The 23,251-nt window shown below is 48.7% G+C and overlaps 2 protein-coding genes across 4 annotated transcripts in view; one reads left to right on the forward strand and one right to left on the reverse strand.

Annotated features, from left to right (window-relative positions):
• Positions 1 to 16,957, forward strand: part of Golga7b (golgin A7 family member B) — a 38,589-nt gene extending 21,632 nt beyond the window's left edge. For all 3 annotated transcript variants that reach the window (XM_026394757.2, XM_026394755.2, XM_026394756.2), the window contains 5 exons: positions 4,914 to 5,209; positions 11,772 to 11,897; positions 15,239 to 15,391; positions 15,477 to 15,578; positions 16,762 to 16,957. In XM_026394757.2, the coding sequence (XP_026250542.1) occupies positions 5,198 to 5,209; positions 11,772 to 11,897; positions 15,239 to 15,391; positions 15,477 to 15,578; positions 16,762 to 16,875 (507 nt within the window). In that variant the 5' untranslated portion in view covers positions 4,914 to 5,197 and the 3' untranslated portion in view covers positions 16,876 to 16,957. The remainder of the gene's footprint in view (positions 1 to 4,913; positions 5,210 to 11,771; positions 11,898 to 15,238; positions 15,392 to 15,476; positions 15,579 to 16,761) is intronic.
• Positions 9,743 to 23,251, reverse strand: part of Crtac1 (cartilage acidic protein 1) — a 157,503-nt gene continuing 143,994 nt past the window's right edge. Inside the window, exon 15 of the mRNA XM_026394754.2 lies at positions 9,743 to 9,796. Within this exon, the coding sequence (XP_026250539.1) occupies positions 9,780 to 9,796 (17 nt within the window). The 3' untranslated portion in view covers positions 9,743 to 9,779. The remainder of the gene's footprint in view (positions 9,797 to 23,251) is intronic.

Raw genomic sequence — 23,251 nt, forward strand, 5'->3', positions numbered from 1 at the left:
GGAGACTTTCCAATGCAGCCACAGATTGGAAGCTGATAACAGTGAATTCGTTAGTAGATCTTCTTTGATGTTATTTTGTGGGCGAACTCATTAATTTATGACAAAAAAACATCAAAGAGCTGGGCTTCTGCACAGGACTTGGTTGTCCCACGGCATCTGGATAATAATGATTAGTCAGATTAAATCACAAAGACCTTTCAGCCTCAACTGTTAGAGACCAGATGACTGGAGTGTGGGAATATCCCATCCTATCGTATCTCATCGCAGTCTGAGTCAGCATAATATGGAGCTCTCTCCACTCTCCCTCGCTTCCCCTTTGACGCCTCCAAGACTTGAGGTCCATCAGCATTGATAACCCCCTGGAGGCAACGTAGGGAAAAATGCTGAGGCTGTTGAAATCTCTTCCAGTCGTAGAGCTGGAAGTTGAAGAGGATCATTTGTCCTTGCATGGATAATCTCAAGGCCTTCTATAGAGTCCTAGTCCTGTAATATCAGTGGGAAGAACTCTTGGGCTACACAGGAAAGTCCAGCACTAGGCTTGGCATTTGTCAAGCTTCCTAATCATACCAGTTGAATGTACATGTGCAGAAAGGTCGGGATGCATGAATAGTCTCTGGCTAGTTGAAGTGGAGCCAAGGAGTAGAGCTCAGGTTTTTGTTTATACTCACAATCTCCTAACCAGCTGATATCTGTTGCCATTTACCAAACTGCCTCTTTCACAATCCATGGTGGAAAATTGGCCAAGCTCCTCTTTAGACCCATCTCCTCTACGTTTGCCTGGATCTCATTCTCTGTTGACCTATTAAGGATTTGCTCCTGCAATGAACCATCTTGGAATCATCAGTTTCCCTCTGCACTAGACCATTCCTGCAAACATACGAATACGCTCCAATGTCTCCCTTCTTAGAAGGAACCTCTCCTGCTCTCATTTCTTCTTCAGACCATCATGCTGCTCTTGACTCCCTTTACAGGAAAATGCCTTTCGAAAGTCTGCATGCTCAGCCTACTTCCTCCCCTCCATTCTAATTCTCAAAGTCAGTCCTACTTCCTCCCCTCCATTCTAATTCTCAAAGTCAGTCTAATCAGGATCTCATGACATCACTAAAACAGCTCTCCTCAAGGTCACCAGTGACCTTCCTGCTGCCAAGTCCAATAGTCATGTCTCAGGCCAGAGGTAATGCCCAGACGCAGCCAGCAAGGCTCTTCCCAGCTTCTTTGCTGGGTTCTAGGGTTCTGTATTCTTGGGTTTCCTACTTCACTGATATTTTTAGTCTTCTTTTATCTCCTAGCTTATAAGGGACAAAGGGTCCAGGATCAGTTATTGAACAACTTTTGTAGCTTTTCTATTCCTTAGATGCTCTCATGGTTTAAAAAACCACTCACAAGTGACAGCTAAGGTTTTACCCCCAACTCCTTCTTTCTCCACTACTTTGTAGTAACATACACATTGAACTTTAACCCTGAGTCAACTAAATACAACCACAACACTGCATTTCCCATCCCTTCAGGCCCACTCTGCCCTTAGTATCCCCTGTCAGTAAACAGAAGCTCCTTTCTTCTACTGGCTCAGACCTCAACTGACTTTCATATCTCACATCCAATCTGTCTGCAGATCCTGTCAGACTACCTTCAGATTGTATCTAGAACTTGGTCACTGCTTACCACCTCCATGACTCTGCCTATTCTAAGCCACCACCACATCTTGCCCAGACTAATCCAACTGCCTCCTAATTGATCTCACAACTTCTAGCCTTGTCTCCTCTCCAATTCTAGCATCCAGAATAACCTTAAAAAAAGAAGAAGAAGAAGAAAAAAACTTCAATTAGATAATGCCATGCCTGTATTCTTCAAAGGTTGGCCATCTCATTTCCTGAATAGGATCTAGAATCCTTTAACAGGACTTACAAGGCCCTATAAGACCTGAACTGTCTCTTTGATTTCAATCCCCATCCCTCTTTCCCTTGTCTAGTCCAGTCTAGGTTTTGTATTTTATTTAGAGACAGGGTCTCAGTGAGTTGTTTAGCACCTCACAGTTGCTGAGGCTGGCTTTGGACTTTCAATCCTCCAGTCTCACCCTCCTTTCTGGGATTATAGGTGCCCACTGCTATGCCTGGCGAGACACTGGTTTTGAGCTTTGAACATACACACTGCTTCCCAGGACCCTTTACTCCTATATACCTAAATGTCTATTTCTCTTTCTTCCTTCAGGCCTCTGTCCAAATTTCACTTTTTCAAAGGAGTTTCCCCTAACTCTTCCTTCTAACGTAACCTCCCTCTATCACCATCTCTTTAGCATGCCTTGCTTTTCTTCCTAGCAATGTTCACATTCAATACATATTTTTACTTTTTTGCTTCTATGGTTTAGATTGTCACTCCCATTATTATATGGAAGTTCAATAACAGTCTTTGTATATTTAGTTGGGATTGTATCCCAGCTTCCTGGAAGAGCCTGGTACACAGTAGGTATTCAACAAATATATGTTAAATGAGTGGATTTCTTGAATGGCCTCATCCTGGCCTCTAGTCACTGGGTGAAGAGAATAGTTTTCAAATGGTTGTCAAATTAATGTGGTAAAAATCAAGTGGGAGGAACTTCTAGGTGTACATGGAAGTCAACAGATAATGTGTTCATCATCTGTTACCTGAGACCATCATGGGATTCACAGATGGTCTTGGTTTGCTCTGTGATGCCAAATCATTTACCAAACTATAAGGTATAATGAAACATCTGCCTTTAACTTCTATGGTATGTCACTTATCTTCTGGGACTCATTGTGCTCATCTGAGTTCCTGCTCTGTCAGTTTATGATCTACAAGATACTGGAGTGAGGCAGTACAGTTAGGAGGGCCAACTACACAAGCTCTGGAACTTGACTGCCTATTTGAATCCTGCCTCCAGTTCTCACAAGTCATGTGACCTTGTGCAATTTACTCAGTTTCCTTATTTTTTTTTTTTTGTACCAAGGATTAAACTCAGGGGCACTAGACCACTGAGCCACATCCCCAGTCCTATTTTGTATTTTATTTAGAGACAGGGTCTCACTGAGTTGCTTAGCATCTTGCTTTTCCTAGGCTGGCTTTGAACTTGCGATCCTCCTGTCTCAGCCTCCTGAGCTGCTGAGATTACAGGTGTGTATCATCATGCCTGGCAGTAATGAAAAGATAACAAGAGGGCTGGAGTTGTCGCTCAGTGGTAGAGTGCTTTCCTAGCAAGTGTAAGGCACTGGGTTCGATTCTCAGTGCCATAAATAAATAAATAAATAAATAGAAAAAATAAAGGTCTATTAACAACTAAAAATAGATTTTTTAAAAAGATAACAAGAACATGTAACTCAAGGAGTAAATCTGAGAATTATATAAGGTAAAACATAAAAAGCATCTAAGATATGGTTTGGCACAAGTGAGTGCTCAATAAATGTCAGCTATTAAAAAATGAAAAGTTCTGGGGGAAATTTCCATTAATGTGTTTTAGGGGTACCGGACGACCCTAGATTCTGAGAGAATGTGGAATTTTAAAAGATGTGATGATGATATTATGACTAGACTGGAAAATGCTCTTATTATTAGGACACACATGGAGAAGTAATTTAGGATAAAACCTCACAATATCTGTCACTTTCTAATAATCTAGTCAAATATATATCTATGATCCTACAACTATCAAATGTGGCTAAATGTTGCCTATTGTTTAAGCAGGGGATAGTATATTCTGTGTTTTTCTTTCAACTTTTCTGTGTGTTTGGAAATTTCAAAATAAAAGGTTGAAAGAAAAAAGAAAGGGCACTCGAAATGGGGCAGTCCAACACATATTTTAGAGAAGGAGGATCATGAGCTCAAGAGGTAAGCCCAAGGTTGAACAACCAGAGAAGTCTGGACCAGAACCAGGTCACCTGGCTGCTGTCTCCCCCTTGGTGTGGGCTCCTGCTGTTGACACCCAGGCAGCAGTGGGAAGCAGAGGAACACACTGAGCCCCCTCAAGAAACCAGGGGTGTTATGGATGTGTGAGAGGGCATCTGTGCTGGGGTTTCCTTTTTGTTTATTAAGCAAATAGACCATTTAGTTGGAAGGTGTGTTGTGGAAAATGTGCAGGCTGCACAGGACTAGACTGTCACCCTTAGAGAGTGGGCATACCAGTTTGGCACTTTCCGCCTGTGGTTTTTGTGTGTAAACTCTGGGACTGCAGAGGAGCCAGGGCCAGAAGGAGAGACCTGCTTCCATTCTGGCGCTCCATAGAGAAGGGACCCCATGGTATAGCTGAGGACTAAGTGCAGGCACATTTTAAAGAAAGGAAACGATTCTTTGCGGTCTGCAGCATCTTCCTCTAGCTCATGGGGTTCAAAGCGGTGGGAAGGACAGGGGAGAGGAGGGAACATCCATGCAAACTCTGGTGATGTGGGGAGCACACAGATGAATTGGGAGAGCAAGAAGACAGGAAGAAAAGAAGAAGAGGAGGAGGAGGAGGAAGCCCAAAGTAGGGTGGGGGAGGGGTTAGAAGCAGGGCGCTAGGGGTGGTTGGAAAGGTGGAGACCGCACCTTGCGGAGGGGTGGGACGCGGGTTGGGGGGGGGACCGGCTGCAAAAAGGTTGGGTCGGTCAGCCCTCGCAGGCTGGAGTGCAGTGCCCCAGAACATTCCTGCCTCCCTCCTCTGGGTCTGGAAGTCCCTGGAGACGGCGGTAGCGAGCGCGGAGCTCGCGGCACTCTTACTGGGGGGAGGGCAGGCGGGAGGGGCGGGGCCTCTGGGCGGGGCGGGAGCTGAGCCGGTGGCCGCGGGCGGGGCTCCTCTCCGGCGGGCGCCGGAGTCTGGGGGCCGCGGCTTCCCCCTCCCGGCCCGCGGAGGCGCTAGCCCCTCCTCCCCACGCCGCCCCCATCCCGCCGCCGCCGCTGTCAAAGATAAACCGGGCCATTGCCTGCAGGAGCCGTGGCAGCAGGCGATCGAGCGGCGAGGAGCCTCCGCCGCGGCCTCGCCTCCCCGGCGCAGCACCGCATCAGCACCGCGGACAGCACAGCGCCCCCGCTAGGGACACCACCGCCCACCTGCCTACCTGCGCCCGGGCCCGCGGCGTCCTGATCAGCACCACGGACAGAGCCCGGGCCCCCGCTTGCCACCCGCAGCCCACCCGCTCCTCGAGTCAGCACCGCGGACAGCCCCGTTCGACCTGCTCCGCGGCAGCCTGGGAGCCTCCAGCGACCCCGAAACATGGCTACCGAGGTAGGGGCGAGTACCTGGCCCGCAGGCAGTGCCCTACTCCGCCACCTCCGCTAGGGGCGGACCGGCAGGAGGCGGGTGAAGTGGGGGTAGCGGTGGCTCCCTGGGTAGAGTCCGGAGGGAAGAGGTGGGGTGGAGTGGCAGAGTGGAAGACTGGGTCTCTAGTTAGGGCTCATCTCACCCCAGGCGTGTTAATCTTCCCACGCACCCCTGGGCCCTGAAGTGTCCACTTGTTGGCATTAGTCTCAGGGTTCCTCCAGGACCCTTGGCTGGGGTTTCCCCTTCCCCTAGACTAAGGTTCCCGCTTCCCTAGAGGGTTGGAAACGCGTGTGTGCGTAAGGGGAGGGAAGGCAGCCGGATGCTGTTGCTATGCGGTGCTGCCTTTCAGATCCTGAACCCAAAGCTTGGCTAAGGGAAGACAGACTACCCCTACATCTGCATTTTCTTTAGAAGAGGGAGGGGACAAAGACATCCTCAGACCCCAAACCCAAATGATTGTTTTAAGTGAGCTTCCTGCACCAAACTCCACTTTGGTGAACCACCTTTTCTTGCTTTTCCACCCCATTTGAGTTGTGTGTCCTAGGGTGTCCACCTTTGTCCTGTTTGATGGGAGATGCTGCCTTCTTCAGGGTGTGCCTATAGGCTGAAACAAGGGACCTGTTACTAAAGGGAAGAATCTTGGTGCAATGCTTAAGAGATCAGGAATTACCCTGTCTACACCTAAGGATTACCCCTCTTCCCCTTTATTTGGTGAGGCAGATAGGAGCTCTTTATGTTCCCACTTTCTAAGTGATAAAGCTGACATATGGAGAGGGGGAGGACCCATTTGATACTCACACAGCATGTCAATAGCAGAGCTGAAAGTTTCTTCTTTTGAATTTTTGGAGTGGACTTAGGACACCAGGGTCTCCCTGGTTCTGATGTTGACTTCTTTTGTGGTGTCTCCCCATTTCCAGCCCTGCTGGAGCCCAGCCAGGAAGAGAGCAGAGGCCTTTGAATGATTCTGTGCAGTGCCTCTGGGCATTCTGGCTAGCAGCGTGACATCAATACCAAGTGCTATTGTTGTTATTCCACTGAAGTCTGCTCCACAGAGCAAGGTGCTGTTGCTTGGTATTGTTCGGCTTTCTGACCAGGCACAGGGTTAGCTAGCAGAGGCTCTTGTGCACCTAGGACCCAGTGTGGGGGTAAGCCCTGGGCAGATCTTGGAGCTTGGCTTCTAGAGTGGAGGAATGCAGTGCTCAGAATCTACCAGACACTGAGAAGAGCAGGAAGAACAACAGGAGAGATGGCCAGATTGCTGGTCTCCTTCCAGATAGGGCTGCCAGACTGCAGCAGAGGAAAGTTCAGCCACCTGAGCATGGCTGGGTCAGCAGTGTGGGCAGAGAAGCAGACTGCCTGTGTGATGTGATCTGACAGCTTCAAACAGGCCCATCTGTCCTAGCCTCTCTCCCTCTCAGGACTGCTGTGGCCCACAGATTCCAGCCAGCAGGTTCACATCGCTAAGTTGAGACCAGGTTTCCAGGAGGCTGCTGTTAGGCATGCCTGACTCTCCCTTGGGAGAGGCTCTGCTCATAACGCCTCTTCGAATATAGCACTTTCCTGGGTACGAAGCACTATCATACCCATGAACGCCTTTGAGCCTTAGAACAACCCTGTGAAGTGGGTAAGGATGGTGTTATTATCTGCAATTAACAGACGAGACAACCAAGGCTCAGAAGCTTACCTGATCCCCATGAAGGAGTCAAAGGAAGCATCATTATCCCATTTTACAGATGATGCAACTGGAATGCAGAGACTTAAGAAAATATGGCTAAAAACTGGTGGAGCCAGGACAGGCCTTGACTCTTTTCCTCAATGGCCATTGATTTCATTGTTGCTTCCGGGGTGGGAGCAGTTGTGGTGCCCAATAAAAAGGAGGGTCTGGATATGATGTTTTGATGGGGGGAGGGTTGCAGAGGCCTGGAAGGGCTGGAACCTGGAGACTCAACGTCCCTGACTGGCCTTGGTCCCTGACTGGGTAAGATTGAGGATGGAGGGACAGAGGAATATCCAGAAGGGACAGGGAGCTGAGGACAAACACTTCCCACTCCATGGTTTGGCCTCGGTGGAGTCTGGAGGCAGTGCTGAGGGAGGAAGCCTAGGCTCTGCCAAGGCACAGGACGTGCGCAGCGTCTGGACCAGGGGTGAGTCATTCTCCCCAGGCTGCTTTTACTATTAGGACTGAGTTGAAATTACCAGGAAAAACCTGTTGGGAGAAGGAAAATAACACTCCAATTTCCCATGGCCATTCCCTTAGGTTTCTGAAGAGGAAGCCCTCGGTTCCAGCAGCCTGCATATTGAAAGAAGGGGGTGAGAGAGGATGTCTCTGAATGGAAACTGGATCTTCTCTGTTCCACGATTTCTGTTTAGAAGTTGGTGCTAGGAGAGGGGTTCATGTGAGGAACACAGGAGGGATGAAACCTCTTGAGCCATACACTGACCTCATTTGGAAAGCCCTAATGAGTCCATTTCCTGAGCAACAAACCTCTGTGAATGTGTGTCACTGGGAGCAGGGTCTGTCTTGTGAAACAGTCCAGATGGCCAGGGACAACTGGGAAGCGCCTGGTTGGGAGGGGCTCCTCCAACCAGTGGAGTTTGGGCCCTCAGAGATTTTTAAATGCACTCAAGTAGTGTTATCCACGCAGGGAAGTTGAAGGTTTGATCTCTGAGGCAGGAATTAACAACCAGCATACAATGGGTTAGGCTTGGGCCCTGGTGTGGAGTGAGAAGAAGGGTGGCCCTGTGCCCATGTTTCTTCCTCAGGCCTGACCTGGCTGCCTATGACTCACGATCCGTATTCCTCTGCCACACCCCTGCCTGGAGTGAACAGTGCTGGCGCATCAGCTGAATCCCCTGATTCTTGAGCCTCACCTGCTTCCTATGGAATGAAATGGTTTTTAATGAGGATGGTGATGTGAGCCAGGTGGGGCCTCCTGTTTGTCTTGGCCACACCAGGCCTTGAGCTCATTTGCCCTCTAGTGCTGGCTCCTCCCTCTGGTGCACAGCTCCTAATGCTGTGACCTGTGGTCCCCACTCTTCTGTAGCCTTCCCTTTGTTGTCATGTTGCAGTTTGATGAAAGTGGTGCCTGCCTGTGGGTCTCATCACTGATTTTCTTCCTCATGAAATGCCTCCAGGTCTTAGGCTTACTCAACGGCCAGCAGACTGGGAAAGGCCATGGGAGATGGACAGGGTTGTGGAGGGCAGTTCATGTCTCTGGGTCAGTTATGAAACCCCTGGAGAAAAGCTGCAGCCTCACAAAAGAGAGGTGTGCACCTGTTTTGGGATCCTCTTGAAGGATTTGGAAGCATCATGGATCTCTATTGAAAATCCCCTCCTGCTTCCTGGAAGCTGGGTAGCTGGCAAGTGGCCTGTGGCCTGGTTCTAGGTCTTGTTCAAGGTTCCTGCCATGAGATTCTTTGTTTCTAACTTGGCAGCTCTAGGAATCAGTCTGGTCCACCAATGAGCCTTACTTGGCCTGCTAGTACTTATACATTTAAAAAATATGTTAGAAATATTTAAATATCAGGATATTGATGCTAAGAAAGTAAAGATGTGTGGTTTCCTTTAGAAAACCAGAGTGTGGGTGCAAAGTCTCACATGACAGTCATTAGCAGTCTCCCTGAGATAGGGTGTGAGTTCTCTAATTAGCCACAGGCCCCACCTGGTCCACTTACTGCTTTGCCTTTAAAAGCACTTGTGTTCACCATCCCTGATGAGGCCTCTAGAATGTCAGGGGGGGGAGAGGTCTTAGTGACTATGGAGTTCCAATGTCTGCTTGAAATGGAGACCCAAGGAGGGGCAGACTTGCCCAGGGTTGTGTGGTCTAGGGTCAGGGCTGCTATTCCCTTAGTGGACCATCTTCCACCAGGGCCTCTTGGCACTTCACAACTGAGCCACCATGAATGAAGAGAGCCAGGAGATCCTGTCTTGCCTTAAGCACCATTCTTACTAACTGAATATGAGTCTTTAGTATGTGCTGTCTGTGGGTCTGGGACACCAATATTATGTCACATAAAATGTGTGTCTGATTCCATCCTTTAGCAACTACTAAGGAATGCTCCTCCCTCCCCACCACACACACTTTCCAGAGACAGATCTTAAGTCACCCAGAGCCATGACCGTATTCTAAGTCTCTGGATATTGTTGGGGTTGGAAAGGGTATTGACCTCCCACTCCAGCTACTTGAGAATCCATGGATCAAAGCCAAGAGGAAATGGGACTGTATCATATAAAGTAGCACCCTAACATCTTAATGGCTTTATTCAATAGAAGATTATTTCCTGCTCAGTAAGTCCCAGACAGGGGCTCCTAATCATCAGGTGGATCTCCTTCAGGTAGTGATCCAAAGACCCAGGCTTGTTCCAACTTATGGTTCCACCATCTTCAACACACAGATCCACTGATTTCCGTGAAGGGGGAAGAGCAGGGAAGAGTGGCAGGTCTTTAGGAGTCAAGCCTACACTTACCATTCATCACTTCTATTCACGTCCACTCAGGCCTATGGCCACCCGTAACTGCATGGGAGCCTGGGAATTAATTTAGCGCTGTGCCTAGGGGAAAGAAGAAATGGCTGGTCGATCAGTCACTAGAGACTCCTGGTAGCATACACATCCATTCAATGGCCAAAGCAATGTTCTTTCCATTCTCACCACCCCTTTGCCTGGTTAGGTCTACTTGAGTTTTCCCCTGCACCACTACAAAGGGAATCATCCCCTGACTGGCTCCTTACAGCACTCTTATCCACTTTTCTAAAAACTGCCAGAATAATCCTCCTAGAACTACTGGAATCCATGATATGCTCTTGTAAATTGGTTTTAGAAGGGCAAAGGAAGGCCACGATCTTTTATTTTTCTCTAAAAATTGCAACATTATGTAGAAATCCGAACTAGACCAAGCAGGGACATTAATGATTAAATTACTTATATTACCAAAACATTTGTATTTTCAAAGTTATCACAGGATCCTAATAGATGTCAAGGATACTTGCTTAACAGAAACCTGGATTACAAGATCGAGGTATATTAAGACTTGAGGGATGCTTATGTATTACTTAATCCAATCCCAATATTAATCCAATCCCAATACTTTGGGATCACATCTCTTACCCAGAGCAAGGTTCACCTGGATTTAGGACAGTCTTATGTTCTCTAATTCTCATCTTTTCAGGACCTTAATGCCACAATTATCTACTTCTACCTTATAGACAACCTTTCTTTTTTTATTTTCCCCCAAACTTTTCAGCATCTCCCATCCTAAATCCTCCCCGTCAGCAGAAACCTGTATGGCTTTGTGATCTAACCCTGTCTCCTCTACACTCCATCTCCTCTGCTCTCTTCTACTCTGCAAACCAACTCTGGTCTTATTGAGATCTGCCTCTAGCCACTGGAGTAGATTGTGCCTGCTATCTTCGTTATTCTGCAGAAGTGTCTCCATTTGTCCAGTTGAATTTTCTCCCCACCCCCCGGCAACCCCTGGCCTTCCTTTAGGTCTCAACACAGGCTTTAGGAGGCCTTTTCTGGGTAAGTGTTTCTGGATAAATGTGACTTCTCTGTACCATTGATCACAGTCTAATTCATTATATATTTACTTGTCGTCCTCCCTGGAGCTCACAGACTGTCTTCTGCACAGCAACCCCAGAGCCTGGCACTTGTAGGGACTCAATAAAGGAGAGTTGAGTGACTGAATGGATTCAGCTTAATTACACAGGATGAACTGGCTGTCTGTTCACTGTGCCTTCAGGGCTTGGTGTCCATGTGGTTCAGCGTTGGGCGTATTTCACCCAGTGGGATGTCGGTCTCCAGTGTGAGGCTGGAGGTGGAAGAAGAGACCTTGTTCTTACCTGGAATCAAGTCCACTCCCCTCAAGTGCTAGGCTCTGTGTCAATGTCAAGTCTGCAGACGAGGACAAGAGGCAGAAGTCACCCTGCTCCTTCCCACCAGGGAAGGCTATTGCTTCAACTTTTGGCCTCAATCCACTGGGTCCACAGTTTTCTCTGGGGAAATGTAGACATTCTTGGGCCTTTCTTTCTTGTGGTGAGAAGTGCTGAACATGAAAACCATTTGTGATGCTCGCTCTCCTCAGACATAACTTGGTTGGAACTTCAGTCTCCCTGAGTCCAGAAGCACAGAAGGGTCCTCATCTCCCAACCCAGTCACAAGTTCCTCTCTCAGGGCCTGAAGCTACAGTTATGTTCTGAGCTGGGCTCCCCAAACACAGGGGTGGCTACCAGAGTGTCTTGTTCATCTTGTTTCATGTGCTGTTGATAATTCCAGAACCTGTCATTTTGGCTCACCTTAGCCTTTTTATTTTTAGGTATTTCTGGGATAAGTCCCGAGGCTCCTTGAATGACTCCATAATGCTGCTTCCCCAGGGCCCTCCTGGAGCACTTGCGTGTGGCTGGCTCCCCACTGTTTGCCAGGAACTTTCTTGGTTCTAGCATAGAAAGATTTACACTCTGGGGAACTGCTTGGGATAAACTGGGAAGGATGATCACCCTCAGCATGTGCTTCCCATCTATCTCCTCAGGTCCACAATCTGCAGGAGCTCCGGCGCAGTGCCTCGCTGGCCACCAAGGTCTTTATCCAGAGAGACTATAGCGATGGGACCATTTGTCAGTTCCAGACCAAATTCCCCCCGGAGCTGGACAGCCGGGTAAGGATGCCCTTTTCTAAACTGGAGACCCAGGGCTGTGATGAAACCGAGGATCTTACTGGAATGCATATTTTTTCCAGGATCATGTGACACATAATATAAGATACATAACTTGTTCAACCTCTTCAAATGGAGGAATAAAAAAAAGCTGTGAACATTGTCTTGCTGTCTCTTCATAGAAAAAAAAAAAAAAACACCCCTCAGAGATTTTCCAGTCTAGCAGCTCTCAAATTTCAGTTGCATGAGAAGCATCTAGAGAACTTGTTAAACAAATGTGAATTCCCAAGTCCTACAGGGTGATATTATGTGTCACCCAGAGATGCTGATTCAGTTGGATGGTGGTTATGGAATCATTTATCGACAGCCATTCTTTTTTTATTAAATATTTTTTTTTGCTTATAGGTGGATGTAATACTTTTATTTTATTTTTATATGGTGCTGAGAATCAAACCCAGGGCCTCACACGTGCCAGGTGAGCATTCTACCACTGAGCCACAACCCCAGCCCTCGACAGCCTTCTTTACCTTGGCTGAACATTGGAATTTCTTGCAGAGTTAAAAAAAAATCCTGATGTCCTGGCTATACCCCAAATCAATTAAATCAGATTCTTTGGGAGAGGGGCCCAGGCATCAGCATTGTTCTAAATTTTAATTTTATTTTATTCATAATTGTTTGAATTAAAAAAAAATTTTGTTTTGGTACCAGGGATTGAACCCAGGGGCACTTAACCACTAAGCCACATTAGCAGCTGTTTTTATTTTGACATAGGGTCTCGATAAGTTGCTTAGGGCCTCACCAAATTGCTGAGGCTAACTTTAAACTTGCAATCCTCCTGCCTCAGCCTCCCAAGCAGCTGGGATTTGGGTGTGTACCACCATGCTGGCTCTATTTTTCTTTTTGAGGAGGAATTCCCAGGTAAATTGGAATCAAGTGGTTCAAAGGTCATGCTCTGAGGGTTGCTGGTGTGGTGTTTCTTCACACATTAGGGTCACCTGGGAGCTTTGGGGAAAGCTACCTTGCAGGGTATCTACTTGGGTAGGGTAGGGCAGTGACAGTCTTTGCTGCTCTGAACCATCCTCCTCCTTCCCAGATTATTTGAATCAAAATCTCTTGGGGGTGAGACTTGTGCACCTTAGGCCTTACAACCTGCTCAGATGATTTTATTATGCTGCCAGAAATGAGCACTACTAAGCCCTTGTCTGTGGGCTCATTAGCAGTGCAAGATCTCAAAGTCTACCTTGGATCTCCTGCATCTGAATCTGCATTTTAATGAGATCCTTAGGTTATGTATATATGCATTAAAACTTGGGAAGCATCACATCAGTCCATTTTCTCAAGGAAACTAAGGGTTGGAAAGAGGAAGTGACATACCTAAGTTAGACAGCAACAGAAGGGCCTGGGGCCTTGCCATTCTGCTTTTTCACACAACTCTGATTTTCTTACGCACGCGATGGCATCTTCAGTGGGTGTAGATAAACTAGATGCTGTGTGATCAGAGCTGTGGCAGGGAAGGCTGGGAACCCAGAGGGAGAGTGGGGGGCTTCTTTTCCCTCCTCCCTGCCTTGCACAAAGGGGAGAGCCAGTTGTTCCACCTCTGTCTGCTGAGTGTCACCAAAGGCAGGCAGCCAAAGGCTCTGGTCTCAGTCATTACCTCCAGGCCAGGCACAGGGGGGCCCTCAAGGACCACAGGTGCTTGTGAAGCATTACTGTGGAGTTTTGTTCCTGTTTTGGGGGTGATGCAGCTCCTGCCCAAGGCTGCCTTAGAATTGGCCTGGGATTAGGAAGGGAGGAGGGCACATCCTGATCCTTCCACTCAGCAACCCAGGCAGGTCTGAAGTATTTCACCAAGTATTTATTAGGCTCCTGCCATGTATTAGGCACTGGGGATAGAGGAATGGAGTTGTGGTCTCTATTTTTTAGTAGATGATACAGAAAATAGAAAAGGAAGTAGGTAAACACATAGTAGCTCAGGTGGTATGAATATTAGAAGAAGGGGATGGTTCCCAGGTTCCCAGGGGTAAGGTGTCCTGGGAGAGGGGAGTGTGCAGGAGAAGCTGGAGGGAAGTAAGGGACGAGCCCTGGGGTGTGCAGGGAGAGTGCTACAGCTGCGCACAGGCACAAAGGGCCCAAGATGTTTTCAATAAGCAGGGGGTGGGTGCAGAGGATAGCAGGAGTGGGCTCCATGGTGTGGCAGGGTCAGGCTATGAGACCCTGGCAGGCACTGTTAGGACTTCTTGGATTTTACTTGGAGTGATGTGGGAAGACTGGAAGGTGTGGCATGACTCATTTGAGTAGGGTAGGGCAGGAAATTATGGCAGGGGTAGGGCAGGGAGGGCCAGGGTAAGGCCAGAGATGGAGATGGCTAAGGCCAAGGAGCACTAGGTCCATTTAGTCTCAGGACCATAGGCAGTCCTCATTTATAAAATGAGGATGGCAGTAGTACTTTTCTGATAGAATTATTAGGAAGGGTAACTTAGAGTACATAAAACATGCCCAGCTGAATTTGCCTACAATCCCAAGGGCTTAGGAGGCTGAGGAAAATTCAAAGCCAGCCTCAGCAACTTAGTGAAGCCATAAGCAACTTAGTAAGACTTTCTCAAAATAAAAAAAAATTCAAAAGGGGGGCTGATAATGTGGCCCAGTGATTAAGCACCTCTGGGTTCAATCCCCAGTATCAAAAAAAAAAAAAAAAAAAAAAAAAGCTTAGTACACATAAAGTGCTTAATAAAGATTAGCTATCATTATTCCAGATGTGCAGGAGAGGACATCTTCTCAGTTGTCCACACACCCTGGCTGTGCTGTGCAGGGTGACTTATTAGCTAGGAGGGAATGTCCCCTCCTGGAGAGACTCTCTGGAGGTCTCACCTGATCAGTCTCATGCAGGTGGGCCCCAGAAGACACATGGAGGACCCCTAGAAATTTGGTCCTGAACTCTGACATGACCATCAAAATGGGAAGTGACGAAGTCCCTACAACACTTGGCTGAGCTTCTGCGGAAAGCATCTGCAATATCACAGGATATTAATCCTCCTTAATCCTAAGGGAGGCAAACAGCTATTCTTATTCCCATTTTATAGATGAGGAAACTGAAGACTGGCGTAAGAAAGTGGTCAGTCAAGGTTGCAAAACTAGTCAATGACCAGGTCTGGACTGGTTGTGGCCTCCTGCCTCCCAGTCCAGGGTTCCTTCTGTTCCACCTGTAGCCTTTCTGTCTTACTGTGTGGCTATATGTCATCTCTCCCCCATTTGTGACCCCACCACTGTCATCTGAGCCCCACCTGTGTCTGTCCACACTCCAGGAAGGCTAACCTTGGCTTGGATTTGTCCTTTTCTCCCTCCAGATTGAGCGACAGCTCTTTGAGGAGACTGTGAAGACTCTCAATGGCTTCTACGCAGAGGCAGAGAAGATTGGGGGAAGCTCCTACCTCGAGGGCTGCCTGGCTTGTGCCACAGCCTACTTCATCTTCCTCTGCATGGAGACCCACTATGAGAAGGTGGTGCCTCTCCAGCCTCCCTGTGTCTCCCACCCCACCGGCTTCACCGCTGCACGGTCACCCTCACTGGCCCCTGTTTTTGCAGGTTCTCAAGAAGATCTCCCGCTACATCCAGGAGCAGAATGAGAAGATCTTTGCGCCTCGAGGCCTCCTGCTCACGGACCCCGTGGAGCGCGGGATGAGGGTTGTATCCTTGCTGGCTCTTCTGTGCCAGGGCACCGAGCTGCTAACTGGGGGTTCCCTGGGGAGGCTTCCAGAAAATGGGAGCTACCCTAGGAGTCTCGCTGGCATCTGCACGGCACTGGTCTTTGGCCCCAATCCACCATAAGTTATTGGGGTGAGTTTCAGGGTCTGCACTTACTGAGCCCATGTAATCAGTGCTTAATATACACCAGGTGCCACAGTAAGGGCTTTGAAACTATGAATTCATGTAATTCTCTTCACCACACCCTCAGGTAGGCAGTTCTTATTCTCCTTTATCTATCTGGACGCTGAAGTTAAATAACTGGCTCAAGGTCGCCCAGCAGGTCAGAATCAGACCCAGGATTTGAGCTCAGGCCCACCCTTAACCATAAGGCTGTTTCAGCTTTCAAGAAATATGTAAATCATCTCATGAATATGCAAACATTCCTCATTTAATTTCCCATAATGGGTCCCATTGTTCCTTATTCACAGGTGAGAAGAACTGGGTCTAGGTGGGAGACTGGGCAAGGGGTGGGCCAGAGTTCTGCTGGTTCTATTTAGAACAGCAGGGGGACAGGTGTGCCCACATTCCTCCCTCCTGCCCCCAGCAACAACAAGAGCAGAATAGTTAATTTTACTTTCAAATGGAGAAGAAAAAGAGGAAAGAAAACAAAACGTCCAGAAACCACACATATAGAGCTTCGTGAGCAATGCTTCTTTCCCCTGAGTCTGTCCCATGTGGCAGGTAGAGTGCTTAGTGGGTACCTACATAGTTAATCTTCACAGTAACCCAAAGGTTCTATTATTATTCCCATTCGACAGACCAATAATTGATCGTTAAGGAGAGACTGGCCTAGCTTGTGAGTGGGCGAGGCAGGATTTGAATGCAGCGCACTGAAGTCCTCATATTTCTGGCGCAGTTACACCACCTCGGTGGCACAGGGGTGGCCTGCGATAGATACTGCTCTATGAGGGCGGGGGCCCTGCCTGGTGTGATCGGGGCTGTGGACCCGGCTCAGCGCTCAGCGACTCATTTAGCTGAGTGCGTGGACACCCGCAGCTCCAGGCCTGCCCAGCCCCGCTGTCCAGGAAGCGGCGCGAGCTCATGGCCTCTGTGCTTAGCTGGGTTCACACCGGCCCCTGCTCAGCGCGGGCGGCTCTCAGCGCTCCTTAACCCAGGACCGCAGATCGAGATCTCCATCTATGAGGACCGGTGCAGCAGTGGCAGCTCCAGCAGCGGCAGCAGCAGCGGCAGCGGTGGCAGCAGCAGCGCTGGGGGTGGCGGGGCGGGGGCCCGGTGACTGGCCGAGAGTCCCTGCAGGGAGGTGTATGGCCGGAGTGAGGGCCTCGCAGACCTGCGGCGGCTGCGCTATCAGAGCACCCGCTTCTAAGTCTTCTCTGGGTCTACCAAGCTGACCAGGTTGGAAGTGAGAGCGACTGTCCCTGTGTTTCCTGTGAGCCCTCAGCTCAAGCTCCCAGCCCCTTCCCCGCTGGCAGGATTGTCCACTTCCTGACCTGGGGAAAGCTGAGGTGGGGAGAACACTGTTTGGACAATCCCTCTCTTCCTTGGCTTCTTTCCCAACACCCCCGAGGGAGGCTTAGAGAATTCCCACCCTGCATGATCCTTCACCCCAAAGCCAACATCCACCAGGACTCTCTTCCTTTGCCCCTGCTCCCAGTGCTGTCTTTCAGTGTCAGCTTTTTATTTGAGGCCACTTCAGGGTCCCTGCCTGTCTATGATGCCACTTCTGCCAAATTGGAGATCTGGGGAGATGGGCATCTTGGTGGGGATCTATTCAGCTGCTCCTGACCTCGTCCAGATCTGTGGCTTCCCTGTCTTCCACCCAGAGTTGGAAGCCCATCTGAGCCTTGCCAAAAAGTATCCAGCTTTGAGACTTTCAGGACACCTGTCACTGGTTGAGGGGAATACACTCTGGGCTCTGGAAGGTTCTATGGGGGTCTGGACAAACTTTGTGGAAAGATGTGGCCAGGGAAGTTAGAATTTCCTGAACCAGAGCCAATTTTCAGATTTTAGGACCTGTGTGTGTGTGCGCACGTGTGTGTAAGCATGCACATTTGTGAATATGCACATGCGTAAGCATGCACGTGTGCACCAGTGTATAAATGTAAGTGCACCATGTGAGTGGGTGCATACACAGGAGTGTATGTGAGTGTGTGTGTGTGCCCGTGTATAAATGTGTTTGAGTGCATATGTGTACCTGAGTACACATGTATAAAGTGTGAATGTGAGTGCACGTGAACACATGTGTAGGCATGGTGTGTGTGTGTGAGTGTACCTGTGTGCATGAGTATGCAGAGATGAGTGTGACTAAGTGTGAGCATGTGAGCACTTGTATGAGTGCATGTGTCTGTGTGTGAGAGTGCACTTGTGTTCCCCCTCGGCTGCCAGGCTGACTGCCCAGCTGACTGCCCAGCTCTGCATCCTGCCATGTTGTGTTACACAATGGTAGATGGTGTGGCTTCTTTCCCATGTCAGTCCTCACCCCTTGTTGGGGGCTGTCAGCCTGGATCTTTCTCCTGGCCTCTCCCCCACCTTCAGACTCTACTGTGCACATTCTAGCAGAAGAGAAGTTAGGGTCCTGGAGAGCAGAGCCAACCTTCCAGTGGCCTTCAGTGTACCTCTCCCAGCCCCTGTGATGAGACAGTGGGGCCACAGATGCTGCATATTCAGCCCACCCAGGTGCCAGGGCTCTTTAAAACCATGCAGGTGAAACGTTCTTGGACATTCAAAGGAGGTGGCAACTAGCAGGGGCAAAGGTAAATTCTCACTGCAAAGACAGCAGGAATGTCCAGCTATTGGTGCTCTGGCTCCTGAAGTCCAGGGGAGCCAGTAGGAAGGGGTCAGCCTGGCGTCTGGGACCCAGAAGATGGACAGAAAGGGGCTGCCTACCTCACCTGGCAGGAGGTGCTAGAAGTGGACATGAAACACCAGCCACTGCAGGTAGCTTTCTGGAACCAAAGAGGGGCCTGGTTTTCATCTGGAGGTGGGAGCAGCAGAGGGAGCAAACACCTACCCAGAGAGCTGGAGAGGGTGGCCCAGCCCTTGAGGGCTCAGGGAGTCTGGGTCACAGGGAGTCCTGATGCAAGGAGCTCCCTGGAGAGCTGTAGTGCAGTGGGCTCTGTTGCAGCCCCTGACTCCTGGCCATGGCCGATGCAGCCCTGGCCCACTGTTGGCTGAGCATTGAGTCTGATCATGCACCTCCGGTGGGAGGGTGGGTGGGGCACAGGCCAAACAGTAGCCTTTTGTTTTATTTCTTTTTCCAATAAAGGGACTTGCCCAGTTTGAGTCTCATGCTGTCTTATCTGCCCCATGATGATGAGGGCCAGTTCCATATTCTAGGATCATGTGGGGAGGGGCTTGGCTGTCTGAGTCAGCTGGCCTAGCATGTACTTGAGGTAGCAGAACTGACACAGGGCTCGGATGGGCCTGTCTTCTTGAGTTTAGGGTTTAGTGGGGTGGTCGGCCTGTCAGGCTTTCTAATCTGATCTTTGGGTGAGTCTGCAGTCTTGGGTTGCCAGAACAGGTTCAAACTGAAAGCCAGGCCAAAAGTAATTAGTGAATAAGATACTGACCAATTTTTGAGTTCTTACCCTGGGTTGGGCCCTGTTAGGAGTTGGATCCCATGAGTTACTCAGTACTAAAGAATGGAAAGTAGGTAGGTGTTGGAGCCCAGCAGCTATGTCTTGGAGTTTATAAAACAAAACACTAATTGAGTACCTACTGTGTGCCAGGTACTTTGTTAAAACCATATGCTAGGAACTGGAGAGGATTTTAAGGTTACCTGCGTCTTTTCCTAGAAGTGTAATGAGAGGCTGAAAGACTTGCCTCGTCACAAAGCTGGTTGATGATCTTAGAATGGAAGTTTCCTGACCCAGTGGGTAGTAACCAGGTAGGAAGCTGCTTGAAGCTTCAGGAGGCTGGGGTCACACAGGTCTGTAGGCCAGAGAGGGCCTCATCAGACGATGGGGAGAGCAGCTCTGGTCTCTGGGGTGGGCCTAGGGGGTCCCCTCCAGATGGTGCTGTGAACTCCAAGTGATTTTCAGGCTTCTACTCGCTGCCCATAAGGAACAGTTTGGTATTTACCTGAGGCTTGGGCCGGCTGGACTTTTGCCTGTGCTCAAGCCTGGGCTGTGGGAGCTGTTCTCTAACCAGTGTGGAGGTTCATTCTCTAGTGCTTTTTGGGGTAGGATGTCTATTCTATACCAAGGTCAGACTTGAACCCCAGCCAAGCTGTTTTAGGGAAGAAGTGCTGTAGATGGGTGAGGATTTCCAAAGTAGAAAACCCACTCTGAGTGCTAATCTGGCAGAGAGTTCTTTGACCTTCCTGCTTTCAAATATTGGCAATAATGATAATGATAACAAACAAAAGTATCTAACATTTATTTAACAGCCTCATCTGGGCTAAGGTACGAGGCTAGGACTCTATATAGTTCATCATTGAATCATCACAACAACCCTCTTTGGTGTGGATTATTACTATTCCCAGATGAGGAGACTGAGGTCATAGAAGTTAAATTGCCCAGAGCCACATAACTAGGAAGTGGCAGAGCTTGACTTTGAACCTAGACAGTCTGATTTCAAACTGTGGGGAAGTGGATCAATACATCTAGCTTCAGAGGCCTCTGCAGGCATCATCAGGTTGGGATCTGGTAGATTCCCAGGAAAGGACCTGAGCTTTGGGCTCCAAGTTGGGGCTAGTCCCTCCTTGCACAGGGCATTACAGGAGTGTGGGTGGGGTGTGCTCATGGATTTCTGGGACCAACAGGGACATCCTGGTAAAGGTCAATGGAAAGACCCAATTCTGCAGACCTGTGGGGATGTGGCTTCTCTTAGCTGGCTCAGTGATGGGGACAGAGACTTGGGTCTGATTGTAGCCTTGTGTTTCCTGCATCCCTCTTGCTGGCCAGGGACAGGCCCTAAAAGGATCAATGAAACAGAAGAACTGTGATCTTGCCTCAGCCAAATTGTGCTCCCCTTCCCTGTCCCCTGCTGTCCCTTCCCAAGGGCACATCCCACCTGGCATGCCCCAAGCAGTTTTTGCTGCACCTTTCTCTCTTCACTGGGCCAGCTTCCTCCCTTGGCCAAAGGCAGGTGTGTGTGAAGACAGGGAGGGCTTGCAGAAGCTCCAGTGCCGCCCAGTGGCGGAATCATGTGCTGCACCTGGGAGTCAAAAGCAGTGGCCCGCAGACCCACTTGGCTGCTGTGAAACTTCACTAACAGCCCCCAAACCAGCAGCTGCTGCCACCTGCAAGAAGTTTTCTGTAGTTTCTGGAGGTGCACGGTGAGGGTGGAGTCCACCAGTGGCCACTCTTCCAACATGGGGCCAGTGCTGTGCTGACTTCTGGGCACCCACTGGTCTGGGTACTCCTCTCCCTGTCCATATCTTTGAAAGGACTCCAAGTGAGAAGGGTCTGGGCAGGAGGCACCCTCACTGGGGTTTGGCCTTGCTATTTGTCCAAGGATTAGACAAAACAAATACCACTCCAAGTCACTCCAGAGTGTGTGCTGTGGCTTCGTGGCAGACGGTGGAGACTCCTAGAATCCGTTTCCTTGATTGTAAGGCAGGGTACTGACACTTTACAGGATTGTCCAGACCTGCATTTTCAACCTTGAATGAAATGGGTGTCACCCAAAGCATGACCAACAGCCAAAGCTTGGTCCTACCTCTTGAGACTCTGTTTTAATTGTTTTGGGCACACAGAGCCTGTCATCAGGATTTTAAAACCTCCCCAGGGATTCTAATGTGAAGGCAAGGTCAAGAACCCCTCATTTCATCAGCATCAAGAACCTATGGGCCTTCCAGGAGTCTCCAAAAATGTCTGAAACCTGAATAAAAAATTTACCAGTTCCCCAAAAGCAACCAGATATAGGATGAGCACAAACTGTTTGATCCCACATAAAGCAAATTGCATCAAACTTATCTGTTCGTGGCTCCCCTGGCAGAAGTGGTGAATGGATGGGACCTGGGGACTCCTGATGTTCTGCTTCTTGGCCAGAATACTCATAACCCAGGGGTACTCACTTCACAAAAATCCATTGTGCTATACACTTAAGATCTGTGTATTTTTCTGTACGTGTGATAAATTTCAATAAAATTTACCAAAAAGTGTATTGGCTCCAAAATAGGAAAAGAAAGCACAAAATTGAAATTACCATTTTATTAAAGATCTACAAATATCATGCATTATGTCAAATGAGACAGCTGTGATTCAACTTGATGTGTGTACATACATATATGTGTATGCACATCTCTGTGTATTTGATATTTACTCTGGGTTGTGGATGTATACAAAAGTGTTTGATATGGCGAGGGTTGGGAGAGTGGGATCCAAAAGAGAAGGTCCATGGTGCCTAAGAATCTTAAAAACATCTGAGTTTATACCAGGAGTTCCTAACCTTGACGCCCCCCACCACCCTGCATTTGTGTGCATAATCTGTACTTTAACTTGGGGAAAGAATCCATAGCTCTCAGCAGATTCCCCAGAGGGTATATGACCAGCTCCTAAAAGGTTAAGAACAACTGGTTTTGCAAAGTCAGTGAGAAACTGGCTGCAAACGTGCCTGGCATAACATAGGTGCTTGGTAATGTCAGTTGCTTTCCTTGTTTTCAAGGCCCAGCCTTCAGGGGTTTCCACATGACCCTTCTCAGGTGACTTCTAGGAGGATTTATTCTCCTGGCAGTACCAAGGGCAGACTGTGCCAAGCTCACAGCTCTAATTCCAAGAGGCCATTCAGAAGGCCTGTCATTTTGGTATCCGCAGGATGCAGAACTTAGTGCATAACATCCAGGGGCTGCGCTGGGGCTTTTGGTTTTGGATCAGAGAGGATGGAGGAGAAGGGAACGTGTGAAGGGAATCAGAGGGCTGCATCAGCTGGGGGACCCCCACAGATTCCCTTAACTTCCCTGAATCTCAGCTTTGTCATTTGTAAAACAAGAGCATTATGAACATGCATCTTTGTAAATGATAATCTGCTGCTCCAATGTAAGATATTATTGCTATTGCAGAAGTGACACCAGGACCTCATTATACAATGGCCTAATGATACCGATTTTATAGCAGGTTTCTGATTCTTGCATAGAATAAACAGATAATTTATCCAAGCATTCACTGATTTCCTAATATAAGCCAGGAACACTCATGTACATTATTATTCCATTTGGTTTCTCTAGCACTCTGGTGGGTGGTTATACTTGAAATCTGATTTTATAGAGGAGGAAACATGTTCCAGGTTGTTAGGTAGCTTGACAAGGGCCCACAGCTGGCAAGTGTCAGAGCAAAGACTTGAACCTAAGTCCCTGACTCCAAATCCAGCTCCGCTCTGCCACTCCATGTCACAGTCAGATGCAAGGCGCCGTTCTACCTGGATTGACTCAAAGACAGATTCCAGACCCACAATGAAACATGTGGGCAGACGCAGACACAGAAAAATTAGTTTTGCAGGGGTATGGATGTGCTCGTTATTTTGGAGTAATTCAAGTTATCGATTTCTGTAATGGAAAAGTGATTGGAGACCGGCTACCACCTGAGAGCAGTGCTGAGCGAGGCTCCAGGCAGGAGGAAACGTTGTGTGTAGCTTACAAGGCTTCCAATATGGTGAGGGTCCTTCTCCCTGCTGCCCCCAATTAATTGGTAATTAATTGAGGGCAACTGAGG

Source organism: Urocitellus parryii, chromosome 5, assembly GCF_045843805.1.
Source record: "Urocitellus parryii isolate mUroPar1 chromosome 5, mUroPar1.hap1, whole genome shotgun sequence".
Lineage (NCBI taxonomy): Eukaryota > Metazoa > Chordata > Mammalia > Rodentia > Sciuridae > Urocitellus > Urocitellus parryii.